Genomic DNA, 26,407 nt, shown 5'->3' on the forward strand with positions numbered 1-26,407 from the left:
TTATGTTACCTGTTGTTAAGGTGTGTTCATAATTGAATGTTGTTATACCTTTGTTAATCTAAACATTGCTTATAGGTTACTCCCAGATTCCAGTTCAGTGCCAGAGTTACAAAAAACAGTTGCTAGGGACAACAATAGAAAGGATTAAGTTTTCCTTCAGTCTTTGCTTATAGGTTTCCAGGGCATTTGTTTGGAAACTGTAGGAAGCAGGGTGCCCTAATGCTATGGTGTGATGTTTTTTGAGTTTCATCTCCTGATAGCTTCAAGCATTGTTACACGTTCCAATTGTAAAAATCTTTACCTTGTTGCCAGTTTACTATTTTATGTACGATAGTATTGTTCATCCAAATACATTCTGTCACTCACTGTTGTCTTAAGTTGTCTTGTAAATGGTTTAGGAAACCTGTACATTTGGGGTATAAAGTTCAACTATCCTCTATTGTCCTGTGTAGGCATTGGCCTGAGACTTCTCAGACGCATGAAAACAACAGAGAAACACTCCCCTTTGCGCCGTTGCTTTAGTTTCTGATTTCCTGTTGTTTTTATTTCATTCTTTTTTTATTTTACATCATATTATACCTAGCACAAAAGATCATGAAACAGAAGAAGAAGAAAATGTACACAGCTCAGCTGGATTAACTGGTGTATACTGTTCAGAAACACTGCATTTTGCCGTGTTTTCTTCCAGATCTAAGGAAACAAGGACCATGATAATTTTCATTATACATTGGAATTATACCTTTTCAAAGGTGATTTTAATCTAGCCCAAGAAACTGTGACTCACTTTTGAAATTGACTGCAAGCTCTTAGTGCAGTTTACCTTAAAACTCATGACATTTTTTAACTTGAGTTGTTTTTGTAGATTTTTTTTTTTTGTTTTTTTTTTTTTTTTTTGCAATCTGTGAAGCTCCCAAAAGTTTCCTGCGGAAAATGGTCCTTGGAACTGTGGAATTTGACCAACTCTGGCACAAATGAGGGTGCAAAGCAATTAAGAACAGTAACCATAACTTTCTTTGGAAAATGAGAACACCTTAATGCCCTCACATACAATAAAAAAATACCATAATAGTTTTTCTTTTGTTTATTTGACTCCCTTCTTACTTTTCTTCCTTCCATCTCTTGTAGAACAGTGATATGAAATTGTTGCAAAACCACTACAAACTAGAATGGAAAAGAAATCAATACAAACACAGAGTGCTTTTCACAATTAATAATACTCTAGAATCAACTGTGAAGTGATGGAGGTTCATCTCCATGATTCAAATATTTATACAGTAAGACCTCTGTATTTGTGGCAGATATATTCCTAGCGAGACCACGATATTCTGAAACCACAGATACAACCGAACACCACTAAATTACCTGATTTCTGGTCCCAACATACCATAGGGTTTCCTAGAGCAGGGCTTCTTAAACTTTTTCATTTGTGACCTAATTCGGCCTGAGAAATTTTTAAGAGACCCTAGGTATATAAAATAGGTATAACATTCAGACATTTACTGATAATAAATCAGCAGTTGTAAGGCTTGCTAAACAGGCTGGTTTTCCTTTTTATGAAGTACAACTGAAGCATCATCTGCAAAGTCCATTTCAAACACTGAACAGATTTGTGTAAATGTCTAAAACAGCCCACTCTGTGATGTTCAGAAAACTTCCACTGTTGCCAAATTTTGGGGACCTCAATATTGATCCCATTTGGGATTGGGACCCACAGTTCAAGAAGCAGTGATCTAGAGGACCTAGAAATTCTTAAAGAGGTATTCTTTCTAGGAATTTGTGATTTAAACTGAAGTAAGTGAAACCACAGATATGGGTTCCACTGTTATAGGGATATTATTGCATGCAGTAATTCAGGTATGGGAATCGTGTGGCCTTCCAGATTTTTTGGAGTTAAACTCATAGCATTCCTCACAATTAGTGAAGCTAGCCGCTAGGAATTATAGGCCAATGATATCTGGAGGGCCATAAGTTTCCCATCCCTGCATTACCGAGTTTAAGTTGGCAATAGAATCCCAATATTCTGATACAGCAAGAACATATTCACTCCTTGAGCAAGAATACTATGTTGGAGAAAAGCATCTTCTCCCTTTGATTCTTGAAGCAAGAACTATTATGCCACTAAATGCTATCAACTCTTTAATAGTTTACAATGTTTAAGATGGCACTGAAAAATCTGTTAATTTGTCCTGTTTGCTTCTACATGTGGCAGCTATACTCTAGGCACATTGTTTCCTTTTCTTTTATTCATTACACCACGTTATGCTAAGCAGAAGTCTTCCAAAAGTTCAGGTTCTTGGGTTATCTGTGACAAATGACTAACATGAGTGATTACTAACATCAATAATTCTGGCAATCAAGGCAACAGGGCAAATTGTAAGTTAAGATCCTAAAAAACAAGCAAAAATAGCCTCCAGGCTCTATATACTAAGACGGCCGGGAAACTACAACTTGTCCAATGCTCGGCGGCCAGATTAATAATGGGGGCAAATTACAGGGAGCGCACAACCCCCCTGTTTAAGGAGCTCCATTGGTTGCTGTTTATTTTCCGGTCCCAATTCAAGGTACAGGTCATCACCTATAAAGCCCTAAATGGTTTGGGACCCGCCTACCTTCGTGACCATATCTCCCTCCATGTACCTACCCGATCCCTTCGATCTTTGGGGGAGGCTCTCCTTTCGCCCCTGCCGTTATCCCAGGCCCGCCTGGTGGGAATAAGGGAGAGAGCTTTTTCCTCAATGGCCCCCTGACTGTGGAATATTTTACCTGGGGAGATTAGGAGAGCCCCCACCCTAGAAGGTTTTAAGAAGAATCTTAAAACCTGGCTCTTCTGTTGCGCCTTTGGTGATTAAACATACAACCTGATATTGCCATGACCCCTCAACATTTGTCCTTGCCTGTACAAAAACTTCTTTCGACCTCATTCCTGAAGTTTCTCCTACACAAATAAATCTGCTCCACCCCATCCCACCCTGCATTTTTAGCTTTAGTATCTTATTCTGTACATGCGCCTCGCTCACTGTTACTATGTTATAAATGATATATATATATATATATATATATATATATATATATATATATATATATATATAATGTAATTTATTATGTTATTGTTTGCGTTTTGATTTTATTTATTCTATTATGTTGTTGGGCTTGACCTCATGTAAGCCGCCCTGAGTCCCCATTGGGGAGATGGTGACGGAGTATAAATAAAGATTATTATTGTTGTTGTTTATAAAATAATGACCTAAACATATGTATGTTTAGTCTAATCAGCTATCCCTCATATAAGTCATATATTGACATAGATGTGAAACTGGGTATCTCTATCACATCCATGAAAAATTCAAAACACAAAGAGATTCTCTTGATTTGTTTATAATATCTCTTACAATATACCCTGAAGATTCCAGTATTCAGTAATGACAAATGGTTAAAACATAATAGAAATCAGGGGAAAATCTTTTTGCAGGTGAAAAATGATCTTTTCGTATCATGAAGCTAAATGCAATGGATCCTTTAGCCACACAATCATTGTTTGAAGTGTAAGTGATTTCTGTACAGAATTCATGGTCATGCTGCGATCACTCTAATAAAATTACCAGTATCAAAAAGAGAAAGGAAACAGTAAGCTAGAGGCCATGTACAATTATTTATCAGTAGCAATAAGAGACATTCCTGTTCACCATTACTACAGCACTTGTACTAGTCCAGCATTACTATCTTTTATGGAAGGCTGAGAGAGCACACCAAACAAAAGTTACTGTATATCCTTTTAAAAACAAAAACAGGGCATATCACAACTATTGACTCTACACAAATACAATTAAGGCCAATGCCATCAAATGACTAAACTATATAATGACATTATCCACACTTTTATCCTTCCTGAAGTTGATACAGTGTTTGTCTCACACAATAAGAAGTCTACAAACCTTTTCTTGAAGTTCCATAAGTACTCCAAAGATGGGCGGGGGTATTTTTAGCCTTTAGAAGAGGATGTGCAGAAGAAGACGTATATCTTAAAATACTTAAGATCTAGTGCCTACAAGACAGAAGATTGCTCTCTACTGTCCCGGAGGGCAGGTATACCTAACTGGCTAAGGTACACTTTTTCAATCTTGAATACCTGGAAAACCTCTCAACACTAAGAGCACTCACCAATGGAACCAACTAACTGGCATGGAAACTTCTCCTTCTCAAAGACCAGGGAGGTCAAAGAGGCTGGACAGCATTATATTGCTGACACTGTCTAGATTTCATGCAGAATGAAGATAGGCTAGGTGGCCTACATGACCCAACTCTATGCTCATTATGACTGGCATTACTCAAGAAGAACCCCTGCCCATCAAAATCAAAATACATGAACAGTGGTTCTATGGAATATGCTGGAGCTTTGTTCCAGGAATTACAGTGGGTAAAAAAAAAATCTGTGGATGCTCAAATCACATTATACACAATTGTGTGGTAAAGTGGTTTGCCTTTTGGAATTTTTTAATTTCTTTAATATTTTCAAGGTGTGGACACAGAAGCCTAACTGTATCTCTTCAGTAATTGCAGCAGGTGGGGCTAATGTTCAGGGCTCAGAAATCTAGAAGACCTCAAATGTCTGCCCATTATAGACAAAGCAGTCATCCTTTCTGTTTCTAAGAACATTTTAAATAAAAAACCTACTAGTTTGTCCAGAAATCATGAAAAGACAAAAATGTGAATGTTTTTATCTCAGAAATGGAAGATTTATAGTATCACTTTCAGGTTTTTGGAAAAATTAGCTGTTTTTACGCAGCCTGAAGGCAGAAATTATTCTAATCAAAATATCAAAGGTAAACACGTGTCATTACAAGATTCAAATGTATATCTTGTCCCCTGGTGCTATGTTAAGGATAGACCCCCTTGACAGTGTAATCCTTGAAACAATAGCTGTATTTGGTGAACATGAGGTCAAGATGGAAACTGTGTGCAAACATAAAGAAAACCTGCCCAAAGCCAGCAATCCCTTAGAGTGCAGTCTCAAGATATTTTGTTAAAGTCATACTGACGATCAGCAGGAGTGAGGAAGACATACATTATACTGCCTTCTTCTTCATGAGGGGAACAGGCTGAGGAGCATTCAGTATAAGTTCTAGTTTCAGTGCCAAATTCTGTAGAAATTGTGATCTTTTAAGGACATTACAGAGCAAGTGGGCTTTCTAATAATTTAGCCTCTTTATGCATCCTTAATCATAATATTTCCCACCTTGAGCATTTGTATAAATGCCAGACCTGGACCCTATCTTTTTCCATTTAGAAGAAAAAAACATTTTAGGCCACAAAGTGTAATGCTAGTACAAATCAAGGTTGACCCTTTGCCTCTCTATGATAAATTTTGCTGGTTTGTTGGAAAACATCTGTTAGATGTTTGTCTTCTGGTCTCCACCAAAGAGGAGGTTTGTGTCATGCCTCAATATGCAGCTTGACACTAAGAAGGTAGTGATTCAGTACAACTGTGGTTTTGGTGCAATGGGTATATCCCAAAATGTAGAAAACCCACAAGGATGTGAAACATCCTGCAGCTGCTGCCTGTTCAGCTGCTCTTTCTCTTATGCTGGGCACAAAGAATGTAACACATTTAATGCTGCTATTCCATACTATGTATTACCCTTATTTCAAATAAATATGAAGGCACGAAGTAACTCACAGGAACTTGTGGAAAATTATTTGTAGAACCTGTAGCATGATAATTATACATAATTAGAATTTCCTGTTTTGGTAACCATCACTACCAATTTGGATGCTTCCCTTCCTTATCATTTATTCCTACTTCTAGCAGCCATTTGCACAGTGCATTTCCAATGTTTGAAGTAGTATTCAGTCTTTCTCTATGGCTTATGTGTAAAGGTCAAATACTCAGCTCATGTGAAATAGCAGCACTCATTATTGTGACATTAACTTATCCTTGCTGGAGATCTTGCACAAATCTTTTAAGAATTAATATATATATATACAGAAGAAGGACTCAGATGTGTATGTGAGATAAAAGGTTAATGTATCCAACTAGGGAAGACATGGAAGACTGACCCCCTTCCTCTAATTTCCCTAATGTACTACCGACTGTTTCAGAGAAAGATTGTTGGGGTGATGTCCTATAATGGGCAAACAAGGAAAACAGTACTCTGGACAAAGATACATCACTAGGCCTCCACCGTATATTGTGGTATTGTTTTTGACCAGAAAGGGTTTTCTTTCTTTTTAAAACAATACTATGAAACTTCATTCTAATAATACCGAGTAGAGAGCCTTTGTAGTTCCACAGCAAATAGAGGCAGATAGCATTCCCTAAAGGGTACATTTTATGATGTAGAATCAATAATCAAAAGAAGAAGGAAGTTTACAAAATGTACAAAGGTAGCCTTGCTCACCATTGAGGTCCCACATCTAATAAAGCACCAAGAATACTTCTCCTATTACAAGAGAGAATTCCTCTCTCCCAGCATGGAAAGGAGAAAAAGAGAAAAGGAAATATGAGAGAGAGAGAGCATGTCCAAACAAGGTCTCGGGTGAAAGGTTTAATTCAGTAGAGAAAGACCTCAGACTCACCTTCTTGCTGTATTCCTCCACTCAAAAATTATTTTCCCCATCGGAGATTAAACACATAGGAGGCACTGGAGTGTAAGGACTTTGGGACCTTCTTCTCTATTTATTCACACACATTTGTGAAAATGGGCACAAATCATTGTTCAAAGCAAACTGAGTGTCAGGTTCTAGTCTCCTGCATACAACAATGGCAGGATCAAGAAAAGGAAGACTGTCACAGTAAGACAGTAAGTTAACTACAATTTAAAAGATGCAGGGAGATAAGATAGATACTGTCCTAAATTTCTGTTCTGGTGACCATGTCTTCTGACTGAGGGATATCCAAGTAGCCTGGCAACTTCCTTTAAAACTCCTGTCCTCATTTGTGAGTCTTGAGATGCCTCAGATCTCCATCAAATGATTTTTTAAAAAAATCTACTGCCAGCTATCTCTTTCCACAATGGAGTTAAAGGGTATGTGGAGAAGCACATGTGAGTCCAGGACAAACTGTCCAAACCACAACATTTAGAGATCCACAGGTGTTATTAATTCTAATACTAATAGCTAGTATTAAAATCACAAACCACTGAGATTCTCTGTAGTGTTATATGTGTAGAATTACACATTATCTCTGCATACTTTTCAGTCATGAAATAAATGCCCTAAGCTTCTTGGGCCCAAGTTTTATAATCAGTCATTTTAGAAGCTAAACAAAATTTCTTTCATTTTTTTGTACACAAGGAAGTTGAATAGCTGTATTTAAAAGAAAACACAAACTCAGGAAAACAAGGTTTTCGCCTAGAGAGTGATAAAAATATTCGCCTGACATTACTTTTTTGCTATTTGCATCAAACACAGAGACCAGCAGCTGATAGGCATTGCACACTGGTGGGAGCACTTCTGGTTCAATGTGGACACAATATGCATCCATGTATAACCAAATACAAAAGAAAAGAAACACCAGATATTTGCTGTGAAACAGTGAACTAGCCACCTGCAGGTAAACAGTGTCTTAAGATTTTAGTCCAATTGAATCGAAGTGAAGCTGAAATGTTTAGCCCATTCTGAATATAATGAAACATGAAAAAAGGCAACATACTTTCCTTCTTTGTAACAAAAGTACAAATCCTGTTTTTCCCCTTTTGCTGCTAAAACCAGCTGGCATGTTTGTGTTTCTGCTTTTATTAGGGCGGCAATGTACAACATGTACTTCATCTCAAAGATACCCAGAATGTCATTTTCTACGGCACAAATATCATAGTTCTTCCTAGTGTTCTTATCTGGCTACCTGATTTTTCACCCCCCCCCCCCAACCCTTCATAAATTGGTTAAAAAGCAGCTATGAAGGAAACAACATCACATACCCTTGGACTGGTGGCCAAAATCTCTATGTACAGTCCCATACATTTATAATTATATAATCAAAATGAAGAAAAGTGTTGTTGAAACAGTGAACAGTCTAGGACCACACCAGGACCTTTGATTTCAGATGGAGGGAGGCCTCCTGTAATAGTCACAGTGGGGAGCCAATATGACTATTGGACAGCAGTGAAGTTGGCAGAAGAGGAATTATTTCCTGCCCTGCTGTGAAATGAGATGAGCGTGTAGGAGACACAAGGCACTGTCGGTTTGTTCTTGGTAGGGAAACAGGAGGCTTCAGGATTGAGGGGGAAGGTTCCTTATTGCTTATCAACAGCACCTTGTTCAGCAGAACTTTCCTTGTTGGTGGTCTGTGCGTGCCAAGGGGTTTCTTTAAAAACAAACCAGCAGTTTCCAGCCCACAGTATAAAGTTGACAAAACCAAACAGCTAAGGAAGAAAGAAAGATGTGCACAGTTATTGCAAAAATACTTATGCATAGGTCTTAACAATTTATAATGCTTTATAATAGGCAACCATTAGATGCCAAACATCAAATTAAACAATCATAATTAAACAACAGTTCAAACAATTATTAACATTCAAAGGTTTAAAAAATAAATTATTGATATGTTAATAGACATCCTGCATGGCAGGAGTTGGAGTGGCTGGCCATTGTACTCTCTTTAAACCATTGGTTCCCTACCTGTGGCCCGTGGACCACCAGTGGTCTGCAAGAATGAAAATATGGTCTGCAGCCTCACCATTACTACACCATTGCCTCAAAACCACATGGCAATGAAAGTGACTGGTCTCACAAAACCCTCATATAGAGCCAAGGAAACTGGGATGTCAGGAGGGGAGAAGCTGACTACCCATGAAAGATTACTACTACCACATCAGCTCCAGATTATTAAATATGGTTTTCTGTGGGTGAGCAGATGGCGGCTACTGGATGGCATATGTTCTGTATCAGAAACTAGAGCTGATGTGGTCTATCCAATCTGAATCAGCACCCCAAATAACCAAACTGAATCTAAAGTTGACCAAAAACTGATTCGTAACCCTTTTAGTACTGATGTTGGACAGTAGTCCCTGGTCAAAAAAAAAAGGTTGGGAACCACTGCTTTAAAATAATTGGACCCATACTAAAAGAAATATGGCATAAAATACCCAGTGTACCTGTCTGTTGCCCAGCTGCTGAAATATGTAGTTAGATCATCACTAACACTAAATACATCAGAAGAACGGTTACCCTTTGTTCCTGTATGCAGTTTAAATCAGCAATTGCTGTACCAAGTAAAAACACAGGGTTGGGAAACTCAGCTCAGCCAGTGGAGTAATTTCATCCCCAGCATCCCACTAGATGCCACTCTGACCCCACTGTGAGTTACATGTTGCCTATTCTTAAATGTTTTTCTCCTAAAGGACTGTCTTCATTTGTGTGGATCCAACTATATCTTCAGAATAACATTGGGGACTCAGCTTATTAGGAGGAGTGGTCCTGAGTCTACTGGCTAAGATATATTTTATTGTTGTTTCTTTTTTAATATTGAAAATCAATCAGATAATTGTAACAGTTTAACTATAACATTTTATTATCATATTAGAAATTCTGTTTGGTGTTCATTGCCTAGGGTGGGCTTTTTTCAAAGCAACAGTCTATAAATATTGAAAAACAAATATATCTTATAGATTTGCTATATTTCAATCAATTCTCTAGAAAACTGGAAGACAGAAAAAAGAGTAGGATTGTCTCCACTGAATTCAAATGAGCAGACCATTCTTCACTGGTGACCAGATGAAAAAGGCTTCTGAGGGATGCATTTAGGAAAACCTGCATATTCAGATTTTATTCTGCTGGCAGCTATTTGATGAGACAAACAAAGTTTGAAGATATGGCAGTGCCTACATTCACTATCTTTAATTTAGCAGTTACTTTAAATCGGAGCTTGGAAAAGTAGGAATGCTAGCTAGACGAATTCTGGGAGCTGTAGTGCAAAAGAAAAACTTTCCCAAGCACTGGTTAAGCACTCTTCAGAAGAATATTGGAAGCATGGAAATCAGATATCAAAGTGGCTATTAAAATCAATGGTGCTATACTGTATCTGACACAATGCAAGTGAAAACCTACCATCTGCTCCCTCAAAAGCTACACAGTCCTGTTCCACAGACAATTCTTACCACAGAGATGTTGGCCAGGCCCATAGAAGGAGTAGCCCCAGCATTACAAACAGCACTTTTGAGTTGACACACTGACATGGCAGCAATGAGACTAGAAGGTCGCGTAGCTCCTTTCACATCTGACAGGCCCTTGCCCCAAGCTGAAAATGCTACTAGCCAGAAAAATGTAAATGAGACAGTGACACAGAAATCCTGCAAGGAGAGAAAAAAAGACAACATCACAATAGCACCAACTCCAAGTAAAGCTATTTTCCCAATTCCACCCAAAGTAGGGAGGCTTGGGGGCTGCTGGAATGTCCTCCTTCCATATCACCTCTCAGGCTTTTTATATGGTGGTTATGTATTCCAAAACATGTCGAATTTCCAGATTTACTCAATATATGATTATGAAATTTACAAGTACTATGAGACCCCCCCCCCCCCCACACACACACAATTCAAAACCCTTCGCACAGTCTTAAAGGAAAAATGTATAATGGTTAAGCATCCCGTATTCAAGATTTCAAAATACTCCAAAATTGAGACAGAGACACCTTTCCTTTCTGATGGTTCAATGTACACAAGCTTTGTTTCATACACAATCTATTATAATATTGTATATAAAACGTCTTTCGTGCTATAAGAATAAAGTGTATATGAAACATAAACAAATCTTTTGATTTGGATCTCATCTCCAAGTGTTTTATTATGTTATTATGCAAATACAGGTATTCCAAAATAATAAAAAACATCTGGCCCCAAGCATTTCAGCAGTCACAGCATGTCACGACAAAGGGGTGCCAAGCAAAGCCCAGATCCATTCAATACAGACTTTGGTTGTGTAAATTGGTCCTCAGTGTGAAAGTAGCCCAAGGAAAAAAGAATGTGGAATTTCAAGGGCAACATCTCCCATTTGGATAAACAATTGCTTTTAATCCCTGAGGCACTTATAGGACAGTCTCATTTTAAAGCCATTCTAATTGTTTTCAGCATAGCTTAATCCCAAACTAAGTGCATAAAGGATTGCCACCCCAGGCACCGTTTATTTGTTGCAGGTCTTAAATACAAATAACAAAAACCTAAACTAAAACCTTACCGCAAAAGGTAGTTTTTTATTCTCTTTGTAGAGGGAGTGGAACCGTAGATAGACGGCAAGAGCTGCCATGGTGTACAGGAAGGCAAAAACACCTAAGGTCACAAAGAACTCTGCAGGGGCTGAAAAGTCTCCCATGAGATGAAGTGTCCGTTTAGCAGTAGATCCATGAAGACAGTCCGGCATCTCAAATGGAACTTTGTACAACCTGGACAAAATGAAAGCAAGAAGAAAAGAGACAATCGTATAGTTTAAATAAGGAGGCACAGAGGCCCCTTTTGTGCCCTTCTAGCATCTGGTTAAACAGATTTTTGCAGGCTTTAAACCTGTTTATCAGATAGTAAAGTGTGTGTATATATGAGCAGTGCATTGCTTCCCTCTTTCAAACTGTCTAATTCTCTAGGGAAGGAGGAATTCTGAACAATAACAGTAAGTTTTTGGCCCTTTTATTAAATGTACTGATGTCATTCTTCCCACCTAAGAAGAGCCTATGTGGAACTCTGCTTATCCTCAGCAATATCCACTTCTAACTATGGTGACAGGCTGAGCGTTCCCTATTCAGCTACTATGATAAGTATACAGTGGCTCCTTATGAAGGAACCACCCTCTTTGGCACTGATACTGCTTTCAACAGCTGCATATTTGGGACAAATGCTTTTATGTGTTGGTTTGCATCTTTACGAGATTGAGATGTCTCTTTTCTTTTCTGTTCTTCTGGGAGATTCACCAGCTTTACAATACAGATAACTGAGTTTAAAAAACAAACAAACATATTGACCCAGTATTTGATTAGCTTTTTACCACAATTGCTAGTGGTAACATAGACTTTGTTGCTAATGCACAGGTCTCTGTCTAGATAGTGATTAAGAAGAGCATTAGACCAAATGGCTACCGGTGTAACAATAGAAAATATTGACCATTTCCGCTACCTTGGCAGCCACCTCTCCACAAAAGTCAACATTGCCACTGAAATGCAACACCGCCTGAGCTCTGCAAGTGCAGCCTTTTTTCAAATGAAGCACAGAGTGTTTGAGGACCTGGATATCCATAGGTGCTTGTTTATAAAGCTATTGTCCTCCAAATCTTGCTATATGCCTGCAAAACGTGGACTATCTACATGTGGCACCTGCAACTCCTGGAACAATTCCATCAGCGTTGCCTCCAAAAAATCCTGCAAATCTCTTGGGAAGACAGGCGGACAAATGTCAGCGTGCTGGAAGAAGCAAAGACCACCAGCATTGAAGTGATGGTCCTCCGCTATCAACTCCACTGAACCGGCCACGTTGTCCGAATGCTCGATCACCATCTCCCAAAGCAGTTGCTCTACTCTGAACTCAAGAATGGAAAACAGAATTTTTGGAGGACAGGAAAACAGATTTAAAGATGGGCTCAAAGCCAACCTTAAAAACTGTGGCATAGACACTGAGAACTAGGAAGCCCTCTAACTGGAGGTCAGCTGTGACCAGCAGTGCTATAGAATTTGGAGGGTGAAAGGGAGAAATGTGCCAAGAAGAAGGCGCATCAAGCCAACCCCGACTGGGACCACCTTCCACCTGGAAACCGATGCCCTCACTGCGGGAGAATATGCGGGTCAAGACAACAACGGCCCCACAGTCACCTACATACCCACCCTCAGGACACCGCACTTGGGGGACAATTTTACTCAGACAACGAGGGATCACCTAAGTAAGTAAGTAAGTTACCACCTATACCTTAGCACGTGTATTTCACGGGTGTATGTAAAATAGCCAAATGTACAGCTATACATCTAATTCTTGATTTTATGATTTCCTTTCATTGTACTTAGGATTATCTTTAAATGTGATTTTCCTGCTTCTTGGCAGGGGGTTGGGCTGGATGGCCCACAAGGTCTCTTCCAACTCTATGATTCTATTATTCTGTTAGGACACTCGGCGCCAGCTCATGAGATTTCCAATCTCCATTTCATATTGTAGCATACATATGTATATGCACACATGTAATATATAGGCCTTTTTCACCAGGAAGAGGGGTAATGGAAGAGGAAATAACCAATCCGAACAATGTTAATTACTAAAGGAGTCAGAGAAAGTGCTCTCAAATTAATGAGGGAGGAAAGACATGTAACATTTCTGTTATAGTCATCGGCAATATGCAGAAAATAACTACACATAAAAACTGCATGGAAAGGTGTTGTTCCTTAATCATACCCTATGCTACATTATCACCACCATCATCTATACAGCACCATCACTGTACTTGCTTTAAAAGTAAAAGAATAACAAAATAGTTCCCTGCCCCCAGGCTTGCAATCTAATTAAGACATGACACAAAAGGAAGAAGCAATGGCAGTGTAGGAGGGGGTTAAGTTCAGTGGAGGCCACAGAAGTAACAGTTGGGATGGAGGAAGGTGCTTTCATTTACTTCTGGATGATAGAGCTGTTTCTGCCTCTCTTTTCTCTCTCCCTCTGAGGCTGTGGAAGTGACAATTGGGATAGATGGATGGATGCCTACATGGTAACTACTGCCACTCAGCATAAACATTCTTTGTCCAGAGGAGGATGGCTATATATCACTTCCAGTAGCAGATGCAGAAAACCTCTGGCCTTTCATCTGATTCTGGGCCTAGGCATGATGGAACTTTGGCCCCATCTACACTACCATATAATGCCATTTCAGAATGTGGATTAACTGCATAAAACTGGATTATATGGCAGTGTAGATTCATATAATTCAGTTCAATCTGCATTATGAGTCGACACTGATGATAGAAAGCAGTTTGGAGCTGCATTATAGGGCAACATAGATGGGGCCTTCTTATCTTCCACTAAAGCCAGGCCATCCACAATTGGGACAGAGGGAAGGCAGTTTGAGGGATGAGAAGGGTGGGGTACAAGTATATGAAATAAATAAAGAAAGAAAGAAAGAAAGAAAGGCCTTTCATTTGCTTCTGAGCATAGCAGATCCCACCAGTTTCTTCTCTCCCTTTGTGGCAAGGACAGTAGCAGTTGGGCTGAATAGAGGGCTACTTGGTAACCACTGACACCAGTCACTCAGCATGTAATCCTTTATTCGGAGAAGGGTGACTACATATTATCTCCAATATCAGATGCAGGAAACCTCTGTGTATCAGTTATGGTGGATGAAATTTGAAGGGCATATTCATATCTCACTGGTGAGCTTCCCACAGACATCTCATTGGCCACTGTATTTGTAAAATGCTGAATTGGATACACCTTTGGTTAAATCCAATATGGCTGTAGGATCGGGTATTTGCATCCTATACCACCACCTCCTCAGATAAATACTATGTTCTTGAAGAGAAGTGTAGCTTTTATATTGGAGGGGAAATGGCTTGGTTGGATTTGGACAAAATACAAGTGTACCATCTCTATATATGCAAACACACCACAGATATCAAGTAGATTATAGAAACTGGAGAAATGCTAGCTGTATGGATATAGTTTATGTCACTAAGAAGAGGTATCATAGCTCTCCACTCAGCTGTTACCAGGTTGTATAATGTCAGTGGTACTCAACATATAAATAGCCTCCAACCTCTTCCCACCAATGCCATTTGAACCAGGCCTGTCATTGCAGACAGATATTCTGTAGTGTGAGCCCCCTGGAAAGACTTCTAATGCCAAACTAAGCCTTTACTGTCATTAAAACAAATAATTTCCATCTATTTTTTCTCCAAGAACTACAAAGCAAACCTCCATAGATGTGCCACATCAAATCCTTATTATGCGAAACTATTGCACCAATTGTCTTAAAACTGGCTCCACAGAAGTCACCTAAGAATTCAGTGAGATCTTTTATAAAGTTTATTTTTTTCTGTTTCCATGTTATCTTAATATAATCTCTATTCAGAACTAAAATTTTGGTAACGGTGTAAGAAACACAGAAATCTAAGGACTTGATCAAAGATGAATTCAACCATCACATGAAATAAGGGCCCCTACAGCAAAGGCATGACCAGGAAGGAACAGTTCTACCTCCCCTGCAATCAGAAACAAGCATTATCTGTCCCTGTTGTTACCTAATCTAGAAGCCAAGCAGCAAGAGGGGCTCAAAGGATGGAAGCAAAGACCTCAACCATCTCAGGTACTTCTCAATCAATAAGCAATTCATTATTTCAAATGAAAATTAACCAGATATTTTGTTCTGTGCTGCCATTGCCAGAACCATAACCACTGATTCCAATTTGTTCTCCTTCTTGTCAAAGGCATTTCAATAGACTTCACAGACATGCCTCTATTTATAGCTATCAGATGTTGGCAGGAAGGCAAAGATGCATGGAGATATAACTGCATGCACATCTTTCACACACTGAGCATAGGATTGATTTCATTCTAACTTTGGTCTTGCTTCTACTCATCCAGAAAGCCTTGTGGTGAATCTCTAACATGAAAGCCTTCGCTGTTGTGTTTCTTGATCACAGTAAAGGTAATTTCCTAATCTGGCACCCTTTAAAGGGTTTGGGAATACCACTCTCAATCTAATCTACTCTCTCATTTTTGGCAATGGTAAGTGCTGCAAACCACAAACATTTGTCTGTAACTCATTGATCAGTAAGCCCCACCATAATCAGATCACTAATGCTTAAAGAGAGACAGAGAGCACACAAAGAAAAGGAACTTTTAACAGTTTATACCTGTTTTAATGCCTCTCAACAGATGACAGATGTGTCACGTCAGCTGCTACTTTTAAGTTTGCAGAGAAGGACATTCCTGCAAGTCTGACAGCAATCAGAAGTAGCAGGTGCACTACTGCCCAGGCACTACATTTCCCCTTTGGAAGTGGGTAAGGAGGGGATTGGAGGTGACAACGAATGCATGAGTTTTGTGCTCTAATCACTGCTTTGAATCAGTTTTGATGGCACCTTCCTGTAAGCCTGTAGTCTATTATTTTGTATGACAGTGACTTGTACTGGAATTACCCTGTCTGTTGGATACATCAGTCCAGCTGACATCTACTACAAGATCTATTGGAACTGTCATTAGAAAGTTCTGTTGTTAGTTTTTACAACACCACAATTATATCAATTGTATCTTGCCTTTCAGCTCTAAATGAACAGCTCAACCCCAGATAAGAGAGTTGGTGTAGTGTAGTAGTTTGAGCATTGAGCTTTGATCCTTGGTACAACCATTCAAATCGCTGCTCAAATGAAGAATCCCAGTGCATGACCTTGGGTATTCCTCAGTCTACCAGCTTCAAAGGAAAGCAAAGGTGCCACTCAGACAAATTTTGTGAAGAAAATCCTATGATTGGTTTAGTTGTTAAAAGTCAGAAACAACTTGAAGGCATACACCAAGAACCCCAAATATGACCCTGCATCTTGTTTTTGAATTCCAGTTGCATATGTCAGACTTATGCCTTTCCGATCCACTTTTGTTGGTCACTGTGGAGCACCGGATAATATTTTGTCCATGCAACAACAAGAATCCTTCCAAAAAGTGCAATCACCAATGTGACCATATCTGTGTTATGAGAGAAAAGAAGTGTCAGCAGGGATGCATTCAGCTACTTTCCTGCAGCTGAATCCCCAATGACATGCATTCAAAGGGAACTTCTGTGGTCTCGCAGAAAGCCACTACAGGAATGTAGCTGGATGCATCCCTGGAGACCCCCCCACTTTTCAACAATGAAGAAACAGCACTGCTTGCAAGGTGGGTAGCATAAGTGGACGTAACTATGAAAATGTAAGAACATGATACACATACACAACATGATACACACAGTCCAATCCCCTGCTTCTTGGCGGGGGGGGGGGGGGTGGACTGGATAGCTACGAGGTCTTTTCTAACTCTATGATTCTATATGTCTCCTAATGCAAGATCTTGGCCATTATTTGAATCTCAATATAATGCATTTAAATTTTTTTTAAAGTAGTAGGAGGGAAATTTAACTCAGTTCAAAAATCCACAAAAAGTATGCTGGCAAAACAGAATTCAAAAGCATATGAAAACCCTTAAAGGATGCAGTGGCATTGAGAAGGGTAGGTTCGTCAGATTGCTCTGGAGATGATGGTGCCTACAACCATGAAGTTCCAGGCTCTTATCCATTTTAAATAGGCATCCTTGGGCCAGCTGGAAAGAGAGATGCTTCCCTTGAAAGGCTCCTGGATGATAAAGAAAATATCTGGGCAGATGGAGATTCTGGTGTCCAAGGGCCTGGGAAGAATGGCTGCCAAGTGCCCAAGTGAAACAGAAAAAAATATGCCCAACAGGAAATCAGAAGAAGCTTGAACAGATGTTACTTTCTACAACTGCATCATTCAGAAGATAGCTTCGTTAGCATTCTTTAGATTTCAAAAAACTGCAGACTGGTATACCAACCCATGACACAGTGTTACAAGCATTCTCTCATATTTTCTAAATCTTTAAAGCATTTATCTTCATTAACACAGTTGAGAACAGATTTTTTAAAAAGGAATTTATAGTCCATCCACATCTGCAGTACTGGCTTTTGGAGATTTGATTATTTATAGATTTGATTTTAAAATGTTCTCTCTAAGAATCTCTTGGTCCTTCAATGTAACTCTATGATTAACTTGTACTTAGATATTCCTAGAGAGGTGTTCTCTCGGGTAAAAATATAGCAATTTCTCTATTTGCATTTTTCAATTTCGTGGTGGTTTCTAGCTCTTAACCTCGGGGAACATGAAGGGTTGACTGTATTCAGAAAAAAAATAATGTCAACCACACAAGCATATGTGTAGTACTAACTAAAATGTAAAATGCAGATAGCAACTGAGTCCTATATGTCTATAAGAATGAATTTTCCTCAATATATTATTGTAACTAGTATGTCAATTCTCACTATCTCAACGGCAGACTATTTGGTCTATGATGCTGGCACAGCCTTACACCAACATCATGACAGACTAGCAAACATCTTCCCAGCATAATGACCTATTTTTAAAACTTTTAAACTTACAGGAAATGATCCAATGTGTGCCACAACTGCATGCATTCTGGATATATTTGTTAAAAATTGCTTTTCTACCTATCAGGGAACCACAGGTCACTCCTATATCTACCAGCAGTGGTGAAGCACTAAATACAGAATTTAAAGACATCACTGTGTTAATCAGGAATATCAGTACCCAAAGGGATCTTGTAGCACCTTACAGACCAAATGGGGAAATAAGTTGGTAGCATAAGCTTTTGTAGACTAAGGGTGCATCTACACCATAGAATTAATATAGTTGAACACCACTTTAACTGCCATTCTTTAACTGTTCAATGCTATGGAAACATGGGAGTTGTAGTTTTTGAGGAGCCAGCACTCTTTGACAGAGAAGGCTAAAGACCTCGCAAAACTACAACTTCCATGATTCCATAGCTTTGAGACATAACAGTTAAGGGGTGTCAATTCTACAGTGTAGATGCAGTATTAGACTGTGAAAGCTTGTGTTGTCAATTTCTTTCAGGCTCAGATATACTGTATGTACTCAAATCTAATGCTCACCTGTTTGGCTAAATCACCTTGCCAAAATTAGGGTGTGCATTAGATTTGCATAAAATGGTAATCTTAGTGCTGAGCCAAAGCAATAGGGGAAGCTGCTTCAGGAGCACCTGGAGTTCCTATAAAAAAGCCCCCAAAATAGCCTAGAGTAATGAGCACCCAAAAGTAAAGTAGCACAGAGGTTGAAATATTTTCACCTGAAGACATGTTAAGGAAACTTTCTCAAGAAAAGTACATTACATAGCTAGAAATAAAATTATACCCCCCCCCCCCCACACACACACACAAATAAAGACTTATTAGTGATAACTCCAAGTTTCTCATAGTTTCTCCTAAATTAGCTCTCAGCATGATTCCCCTTTACCTGAAGGGATATCCAAACTGCACAGTAATAGCGGTCGTCTCTTTAGGGTCCTCAGTGCATTTCACAGTAGCCCCTGTTTCTGCACTGAAGGAACCACAGGCTCCAAAGGCAAAAATGGCAAAGAGCTGGAGAAAAAACAAAGGAGTTTAGAACCCAATGTGTCCCAGGGGATAGCAAGCAATGGCACAGACACTCCATGCAAGACAGCAAAGCTAACTTCACCAATCACTATGGTCTAAAGGCCTCAGAAATGACACATATAGGCTCATCTTGGAACTCATAATGGCCTTTAAAAATCAGCTCACATGCAGCCATGATACCAGTATCACAATGCACATTCATGTCAATTGACATAAAGATCTAGCAGATCAATTCAATAAAAAAGAATAAGGAACAGTCTGCTTGAACTCTCTATTTTATTAAACTATAAAGGTAAAAGTAAATGTTTCCCTTTGACATTAAGTGTAGTCATGTCTGACTCTGCGGGGTGGTGCTCATCTCCATTTCTAAGTCAAAGAGCTGGATTTGTCCATAGAAGACCTCCAAGGTCATGTGGCCAGCATGAATGCATGGAGCACCGTTACCTTCCTGCTAGAGCAGTATCTATTGATCTACTCACATTTGCATGTTTTCGAACTGCTAGGCTGGCAGAAGCTGGGGCTAACAGCAGGAGCTCACCCTGCTCCCCAGATTCAAACCATTGCCTTTTGGTCAGCAAGTTCAGCAGCTCAGCAGTTTAACCCACTGTGCTACCGGGGGCTCCTTCCAAAATATTAGATTCCCAAATATTAGACTACTTCCCAAATAATAAACTACTTCCCAAATATTAGAATTCTTCTACTTTCCAAATAATAAAAAAGAACAAGATCTAGCTATCAGGAAACACCTAGATGGCCAAGACAACATTTTCAGAGGGGGCTCCAGACAACATTTCCGCTGTTATGTGAGAAAACACATCAACCAAAGGAAACAAACTAGAGAAAACCAGGCACTGTCAAGACCCTTAAATATTGATTCCTAGGTGAAAGTACATGCTTGTCAGGAGTTTATTAAGTACTTTGATTCAGAAAACTGAAGGAGGAGACAGTACAAAAAGGGATCTTGGATCCAATCCCCTCAAAAGTAAATAGAGCCAATCAAATGGTAAAAGCCACCATATCACAAACACCTGAAACTCAGTCAGTTCCCTAACTTAGGGTCAATCAGCTTTAGAACACCATTCCAGCCAACTACTGTGAATGCGCTCATAACCAGAAAGACCCAACAAAACCCACAATGAATCAAATAATATGTTTCATTGCTGCTCTATAAACATTGCTTGGGTTATCTGAGTCAAAACACAGGAATGTGTTCATGAATCAAACAGTTGATGAAAAATGGAAGAACAGAAAATGTTTTGCCATGAAAATGTTCCACTTCAAATAATATATATCAAAACAGGCATCAAACACCACAAGTTTCCTACAAGCTTTACCAAGACAATTATCCTTGGCACCATGATGGGATCAACAGATATCTTTTTAAAAACAACAACAAACAAGAGAGGGAATTGGGGTATCCCAGACAAAAAGAGATCAGTATCCCCATTTGGCCCAACTCAGATTTGTACATATACCAACACAGGTACCAGAAGGATGAAAAACAGGTGTCCTAAACTGATTCACTATTACAGTATATACAACAAAGCAAAAGTAGGAGGAGCCGGCCCCAAACCAAGCATTTTGTATTGCAATACTTATGTGGCAACAGTGGACAACAAGACTTATACATGAGTATATAGAGTATATATGGTATATTTATATATTGTCTACAAATGAGCTAAAAGCCATGGCTTCTGCAGATCATAACAGGTAAAAAGGTAAAGGTTTCCCTTGACATTAAGTCTAGTTGTGTCTGACCCTGGGGGATGGTGCTCATCTCAATTTCTAAGCCAAAGACTGGTGTTGTCCATAGACACCTCCAAGGCCATGTGGCCGGCATGACTGAATGAAGCACTGTTACCTTCTTGCAGAAACAGTATCTATTGATCTACTCACATTTGCATGTTTTTTAACTGCTAGATTGGAGAAGCTGGGGCTAACAGTGGGAGCTCAGTTAGGATTAAAAATAAATGAAAATGGAAGTCCAGACAAGGTTCTAATAAATGCAAATAGTTCACAAAAGAAAGGGTTTTTTTTTCAGGATCATAACTTGGCTTTTAGGAATCATAGAGAAGGCAAAAGCCACGATTTAATGATGCATGACCAGAGATGTTGACAAGTAACTAACCTTTCAACTTGCCGTGTACATTTCCATAAGAAACAGAAACAAGTCACTAGCTTCTTCCTAAAATGTTTCCAGTCATTGCACCTCGATTCTCCCACATGGAACATATTATCCTGCCAACATTTCACGCTAGCTGTGTTCATTTAGTAGTCAATGATACCACCATTGCTCTCAAAATATTCAGTTTCTGAGAAGAAGGGGAGGTTACAGGATTTAACTGAAAGTACGGTATTACTAACAGCTTCCAAAAAGTGAGGATATGCAACGGAACAATGTATGTTTAGGGCTATGCCTGTAGAAGAAAAGTGAAAGTAAAGAGGAATCTGAAAGAAAGGCCAGAACACAGAGATTCCAACTCTTGATCTAAGTGTATAATGTCCCAAATCATTTTAGTCGCCCTCCTCTGGACACATTCCAGCTTGTCAACATCTCCCTTCAATTCTGAGCACCACAACTGAAGGGAGATGCTGACTATCTGGAATGTGTTCAGAGGAGGGTGACTAAAATGATCAAGGGTCTGGAGAACAAGCCCTATGAGGAGCGGCTTAAAGAGCTGGGCATGTTTAGCCTGAAGAAGAGAAGGCTGAGAGAAGAGATGATAGCCATGTATAAGTATGTGAGAGGAAATCATAGGGAGGAGGGAGCAAGCTTGTTTTCTGCTGCCCTGGAGACTAAGACCCGGAACAATGGCTTCAAACTACAAGAAAGGAGATTCCATCTGAACATTAGGAAGAACTTCCTGACTGTGAGAGCTGTTCAGCAGTGGAACTCTCTGCCCTGGAGTGTGGTGGAGGCTCCTTCTTTGGAAGCTTTTAAACAGAGACTGGATGGCCATCAGTCGGGGGTCCTTTCAATGCAATTTTCCTCCTTCTTGGCAGGGGATGGACTGGATGGCCCAAGAGGTCTCTTCCAACTCTACAATTCTATGATTCTAGGAGAGAAAATCTTTTATGTAGCAAGGAAAAAAATATGTGTTAGAGCAACATACCACCAGCATAGCATCATCACTATTACAGATAGCTTGGACATGCCATGCACAATGAAAACCATTTCCTCAAACTCACAAAAAGGAAACATTCAAACAGGAAAACCTAACATGGCACAGGACAGAGCTGGCAAATATATGTCCCTTCGTGTATCATTTGTACTAAGGCTGCATCTACATGGTAGAATGAATGTAGTTTCACACTACTTTAGTTGCCATGGCCCAGTGCTATGAAATCCTGGGATTTTTACTTAGGGGAAGATGCAACGTTATTTGGCAGAGAAGGATGAAGACCTTAGAAAACTACAACTCCTGTGATTCAATATTACTGAGACTACTGGGTGACCTTGGACAAGTTACACTCTCTCAGACTTAAAGAAAGATAATGGCACACTTCCAAGAAAGGGCAAGATTTATTTAGAGGGTCAGTGTAAGTAAAGGTCAGCCTGAAGATAAACAACAACAACAACAACAACAACAAAAGTATTTTAAAAAAGCCTGGAGAAAGCAAGATAATGGAACATAACATAGTCGTGTTATTTATAGGTAGGGAAAGAAGCAAATGCATAACATTTGAGGCAAGTAAAATAAATTGCTATGTAGAGAATAACATTACACTCCAAAAAAATCAAACATACTTCAATGATGCATTTACGCTAACTGTATTAAACTGTCGTGAGTCTTTGATGTTGCAGGTTTCCATATCCAGTTACAAAGCCCCAATGACCTAACTGGGTTTTCATGCATCTATACAGAGCACTGCCTTAAAGTGATGAAACATGCAGAAATATATCCCTAACAGTGCTCTAGGGTTCCCCTTGCATTATTATCTTCTGCTGTGGAGTGTTTGTGGCTTCTCATACGGAAGCCAGCAATGACTGCTGAACAGTTACAAGAAGTGGAAGTCAGCTCTGCCCTGTTCTCCTGTTTGTCTTCAATCACATCCGGACTCCTTTCAAAGTTTTAGGAAGTACTGTGACTACTTTGCACAAGCTGCACAACCCAAGTCACCAGCTGCATGCACCTTGAGGGATGCCCTCTGATTTTGGCAAAACATCTTCCTCACTAAAGAGGTGTCACTTTGTGCCAACATCAGCTAGAGACAAAATAAATGATTGCTGTACAATGTGTCACCAGAATACTGTATGATTAATATCTTTAAAATAGATCCTAGTGTGCTGAGTGGACAGTGGTTTGCTGCCTTCTAAGAATCTTCAGGAACATCCAGGAGGGCATCTACACTGTGGAATTGATGCAGTTTGATACCACTTTGACTGCCATAGCTCATGAATTTTGGGAGTTTCACTTTTACAAGGTCCCTCACCTTCTCTGCCAAAGAGTGCTGGCATCTCAGCAAACTGCAAATTTCAGATTCCACAACCATGGCAGTTAAAGTGGTGTCAAACTGTATTCATTCTACAGTGTAGATGCACCCTGGCCCCAATAAAACTAATTCATGTCCCCTTCTTAAGATACCAGTGGTGTATGTACCCTGTAGAATAAATGCAGTTTGACATCATTCTAAGTGCCACAATTCAATGCCGTAGAATCCTGGGAATTGTAATTTAGACCCCTTCTACACTGCCATGTATTCCAGATTATCAAATCAGATAATCCACATTATCTAATTTAAACTAGATTATATTAGTCTACACTGCCATATAATCCAGTTAAAAGCAGGCAGTCTGGACTTTACATAGCTGTGTAGAAGGGGCCTTAGTGAAATACCAGCACTCTTAGGCAAGAAAGGTTAAAAGACTACAAAACTACAACTCCTAGGATTCCACAGCACTGAACCATAGCATAGATGCATTACACCTAGCTGAGAAAGTGAATTAATGGAACTTTAACCGACACCTTTTTCCCAGGATAACTTTTCCAGGAGTGGATTTCCCTTCCCTGGGGTAGATTTCACTAACTTCCTGTTGTCTCAGCCCTGTCCTTAACTATGAGTCATTTGTAAGTCGAATGTTTATAACTTGGGGACTGCCTATATAGTGTAGCTCAGGGCCCTTCCACACAGCTGTATAACCCGGAATATCAAGGCAGAAAGTTCCAAAATATCTGCTTTGAACAGGGTTACCTGAACCGAGTTCAAAGTAAAGGTTGTGGCTGTGTGTAAGGGCCCATAGATGCCCCTTATAGCTCCTAGAGCAGTGGTTCTCAACCTTTGTGTCCCCAGATGTTTTGGCCTTCAACTCCCAGAAACTCTAACAGCTGGTAAACTGGCTGGGATTTCTGGGAGTTGTAGGCCAAAATACCTGGGGACCCACTGGCTGAGAACCACTGTCCTAGAGGCTGGAGCTACATGAGTCTACGCTGCCAGATAATCTGGGATCAGATCCTGGGATAGAGGGCAGTGTAGACCCAGCCTTTGGGTCCTTCCACACAGACATATAATCCAGAATATCAAGGCAGAAAATCCCAGAATATCTGCTTTGAACTGGGTTATCTGAGTCCACACTGCCATATATACAGCTGTGGGAAAGAGCCTCCGGTCATTTGGGGAGGGGGGGCAGGGAGGGAGAGGAACTTTTCCCCAAGACGACAGGCAGAAATCTGGGCGACTCTTCCTTGGGAGAAGAGAGCTGGATCCCTCTGCCAAAGCCGCGCTCCTTCAGCCCCGGGTTTCTGACCCGCCTTGGGAAGAGCCGAGGGACCCGTCCAGGCGCGGTATGTGCCGGATCAGAGCTCCGAAAGGTTAAACCCGTCCGAGTGAAACGTGAAACGCACATGCCCGCCGCCCAGCACTCCGGGCTCCTTGCACATAGAAGGGCTGCCTTAGAGGGCACTCCTCCTCCTCCTCCTCCCTCCAGGGCCAAGCATGCCGGACCTCCTCCCTCCCTCCTCCTCCCCCCTCCTCCTCCTTGGGGCATTGCTGGCCCCAAACGTCATCACCCCCCCCCCCCCCATCCATCGCCCTTCTTTCCCCCAAAAGAGCCCGAAAAGGCTTCCAACTTACCCACTCCAGCACCTTAATGAAGCCCAGGGGCTCCTCCAGGCGGCCCCAGCGCAGCCCCGAAAGCAGCTCAGCCTGACCCAGGAGAGAGAGAGAGAGAAAAAAAGAGAGAGACAAGGGCGGGGGTCAACTCAGACCCAAAGCAGAGAGGGGAGAACAAGGGGAACAAGGGAAGGGACCTACCACGGCGGCCCGGGGGTCCTTGTCCCCTCCTCCTCCGCCTCCTCGGGAGCTGGGCTCCGACATGTCCGCAGGGGGGCTTCTGGGCTTCGAGAGCAGCGGAGGAGGAAGAGGGAGAGAAGGCTCCTTGCTCGGCGGAGCGGCGCGGAAAAAAGCCCCGTCGGACCTCCTGTCAAACTCGGCAGGGAGAGCGCGGGCGGGTCACGTGGTGGACGGAGCACATGGGGGCCCAGAGCTGAGGAGGGGGCGGGGCCTACGGGATGTGGCCACGCCCACGGTTCGAAGGGGCGGACCAGCAGGCACACATGTCTAGAAGCCAGGCATGGGCAAACTTGAGCTGTCCAGGTGTTTTGGACCAACTCCCACCATTCCTAACATCCTCAGGCCCCTTCCTTTTCCCCCTCAGCCGCTTAAGCGGCTGAGGGGGGAAAGGAAAGGGCCTGAGGCTGTTAGGAATGGTAGGAGTTGAAGTCCAAAACACCCGGAGGGCCCAAGCTTGCCCATGCCTGCAGGCAGCACTTTGTAACCTGGCATATAAATGCCATTTCCTAATTGGTTCTATCATAAAACATGGGGAAAGTTTCCTAAACTTCAAAAACTTTTTTTTTTTGCGGGACATCCTACAACACATTTTTATTATATTTTTTCAATGAATATTTCATTCAGTCTCAATCAATTCAACATAGTTTGTGGCAGCAACAAAACACAGCCTGAGCTCTGCGAGTGCAGCATTTTTCCAAATGAAGCAGAGAGTGTTTGAGGACCAGGACATCCGTAGGGATACTAAGGTGCTTGTTTATAAAGCTATTGTCCTCCCAACCCTGCTATATGCCTGCGAGACGTGGACAGTCTACAGATGTCACATGCGACTCCTGGAATGATTCCATCAGTGCTGCCTCCAAAAAATCCTGCAAATCTCTTGGGAAGACAAGTGGACAAATGTCAGCGTGCTGGAAGAAGCACTGAAGTGATGGTCCTCTGCCATCAACTCCGCTGGACTGGCCATGTTGTCCGGATGCCCGACCACCGTCTCCCAAAG

At 40.7% G+C, this 26,407-nt stretch overlaps 1 protein-coding gene across 1 annotated transcript; it reads right to left on the reverse strand.

The window, feature by feature from the left end:
* Positions 1-1,066: 1,066 nt before the first annotated feature.
* Positions 1,067-25,604, reverse strand: SYPL2 (synaptophysin like 2). Its single transcript, XM_060773235.2, has 6 exons — positions 25,372-25,604; positions 25,192-25,263; positions 18,980-19,104; positions 11,167-11,371; positions 10,092-10,283; positions 1,067-8,357 (listed from the first exon to the last, which is right to left on the reverse strand). The coding sequence occupies exons 1-6, from the start codon at positions 25,432-25,434 to the stop codon at positions 8,229-8,231; spliced, it is 786 nt and encodes a 261-aa protein (XP_060629218.1). The 5' UTR covers positions 25,435-25,604; the 3' UTR covers positions 1,067-8,228.
* Positions 25,605-26,407: the final 803 nt, after the last annotated feature.

Source organism: Anolis sagrei, chromosome 4, assembly GCF_037176765.1.
Source record: "Anolis sagrei isolate rAnoSag1 chromosome 4, rAnoSag1.mat, whole genome shotgun sequence".
Lineage (NCBI taxonomy): Eukaryota > Metazoa > Chordata > Lepidosauria > Squamata > Dactyloidae > Anolis > Anolis sagrei.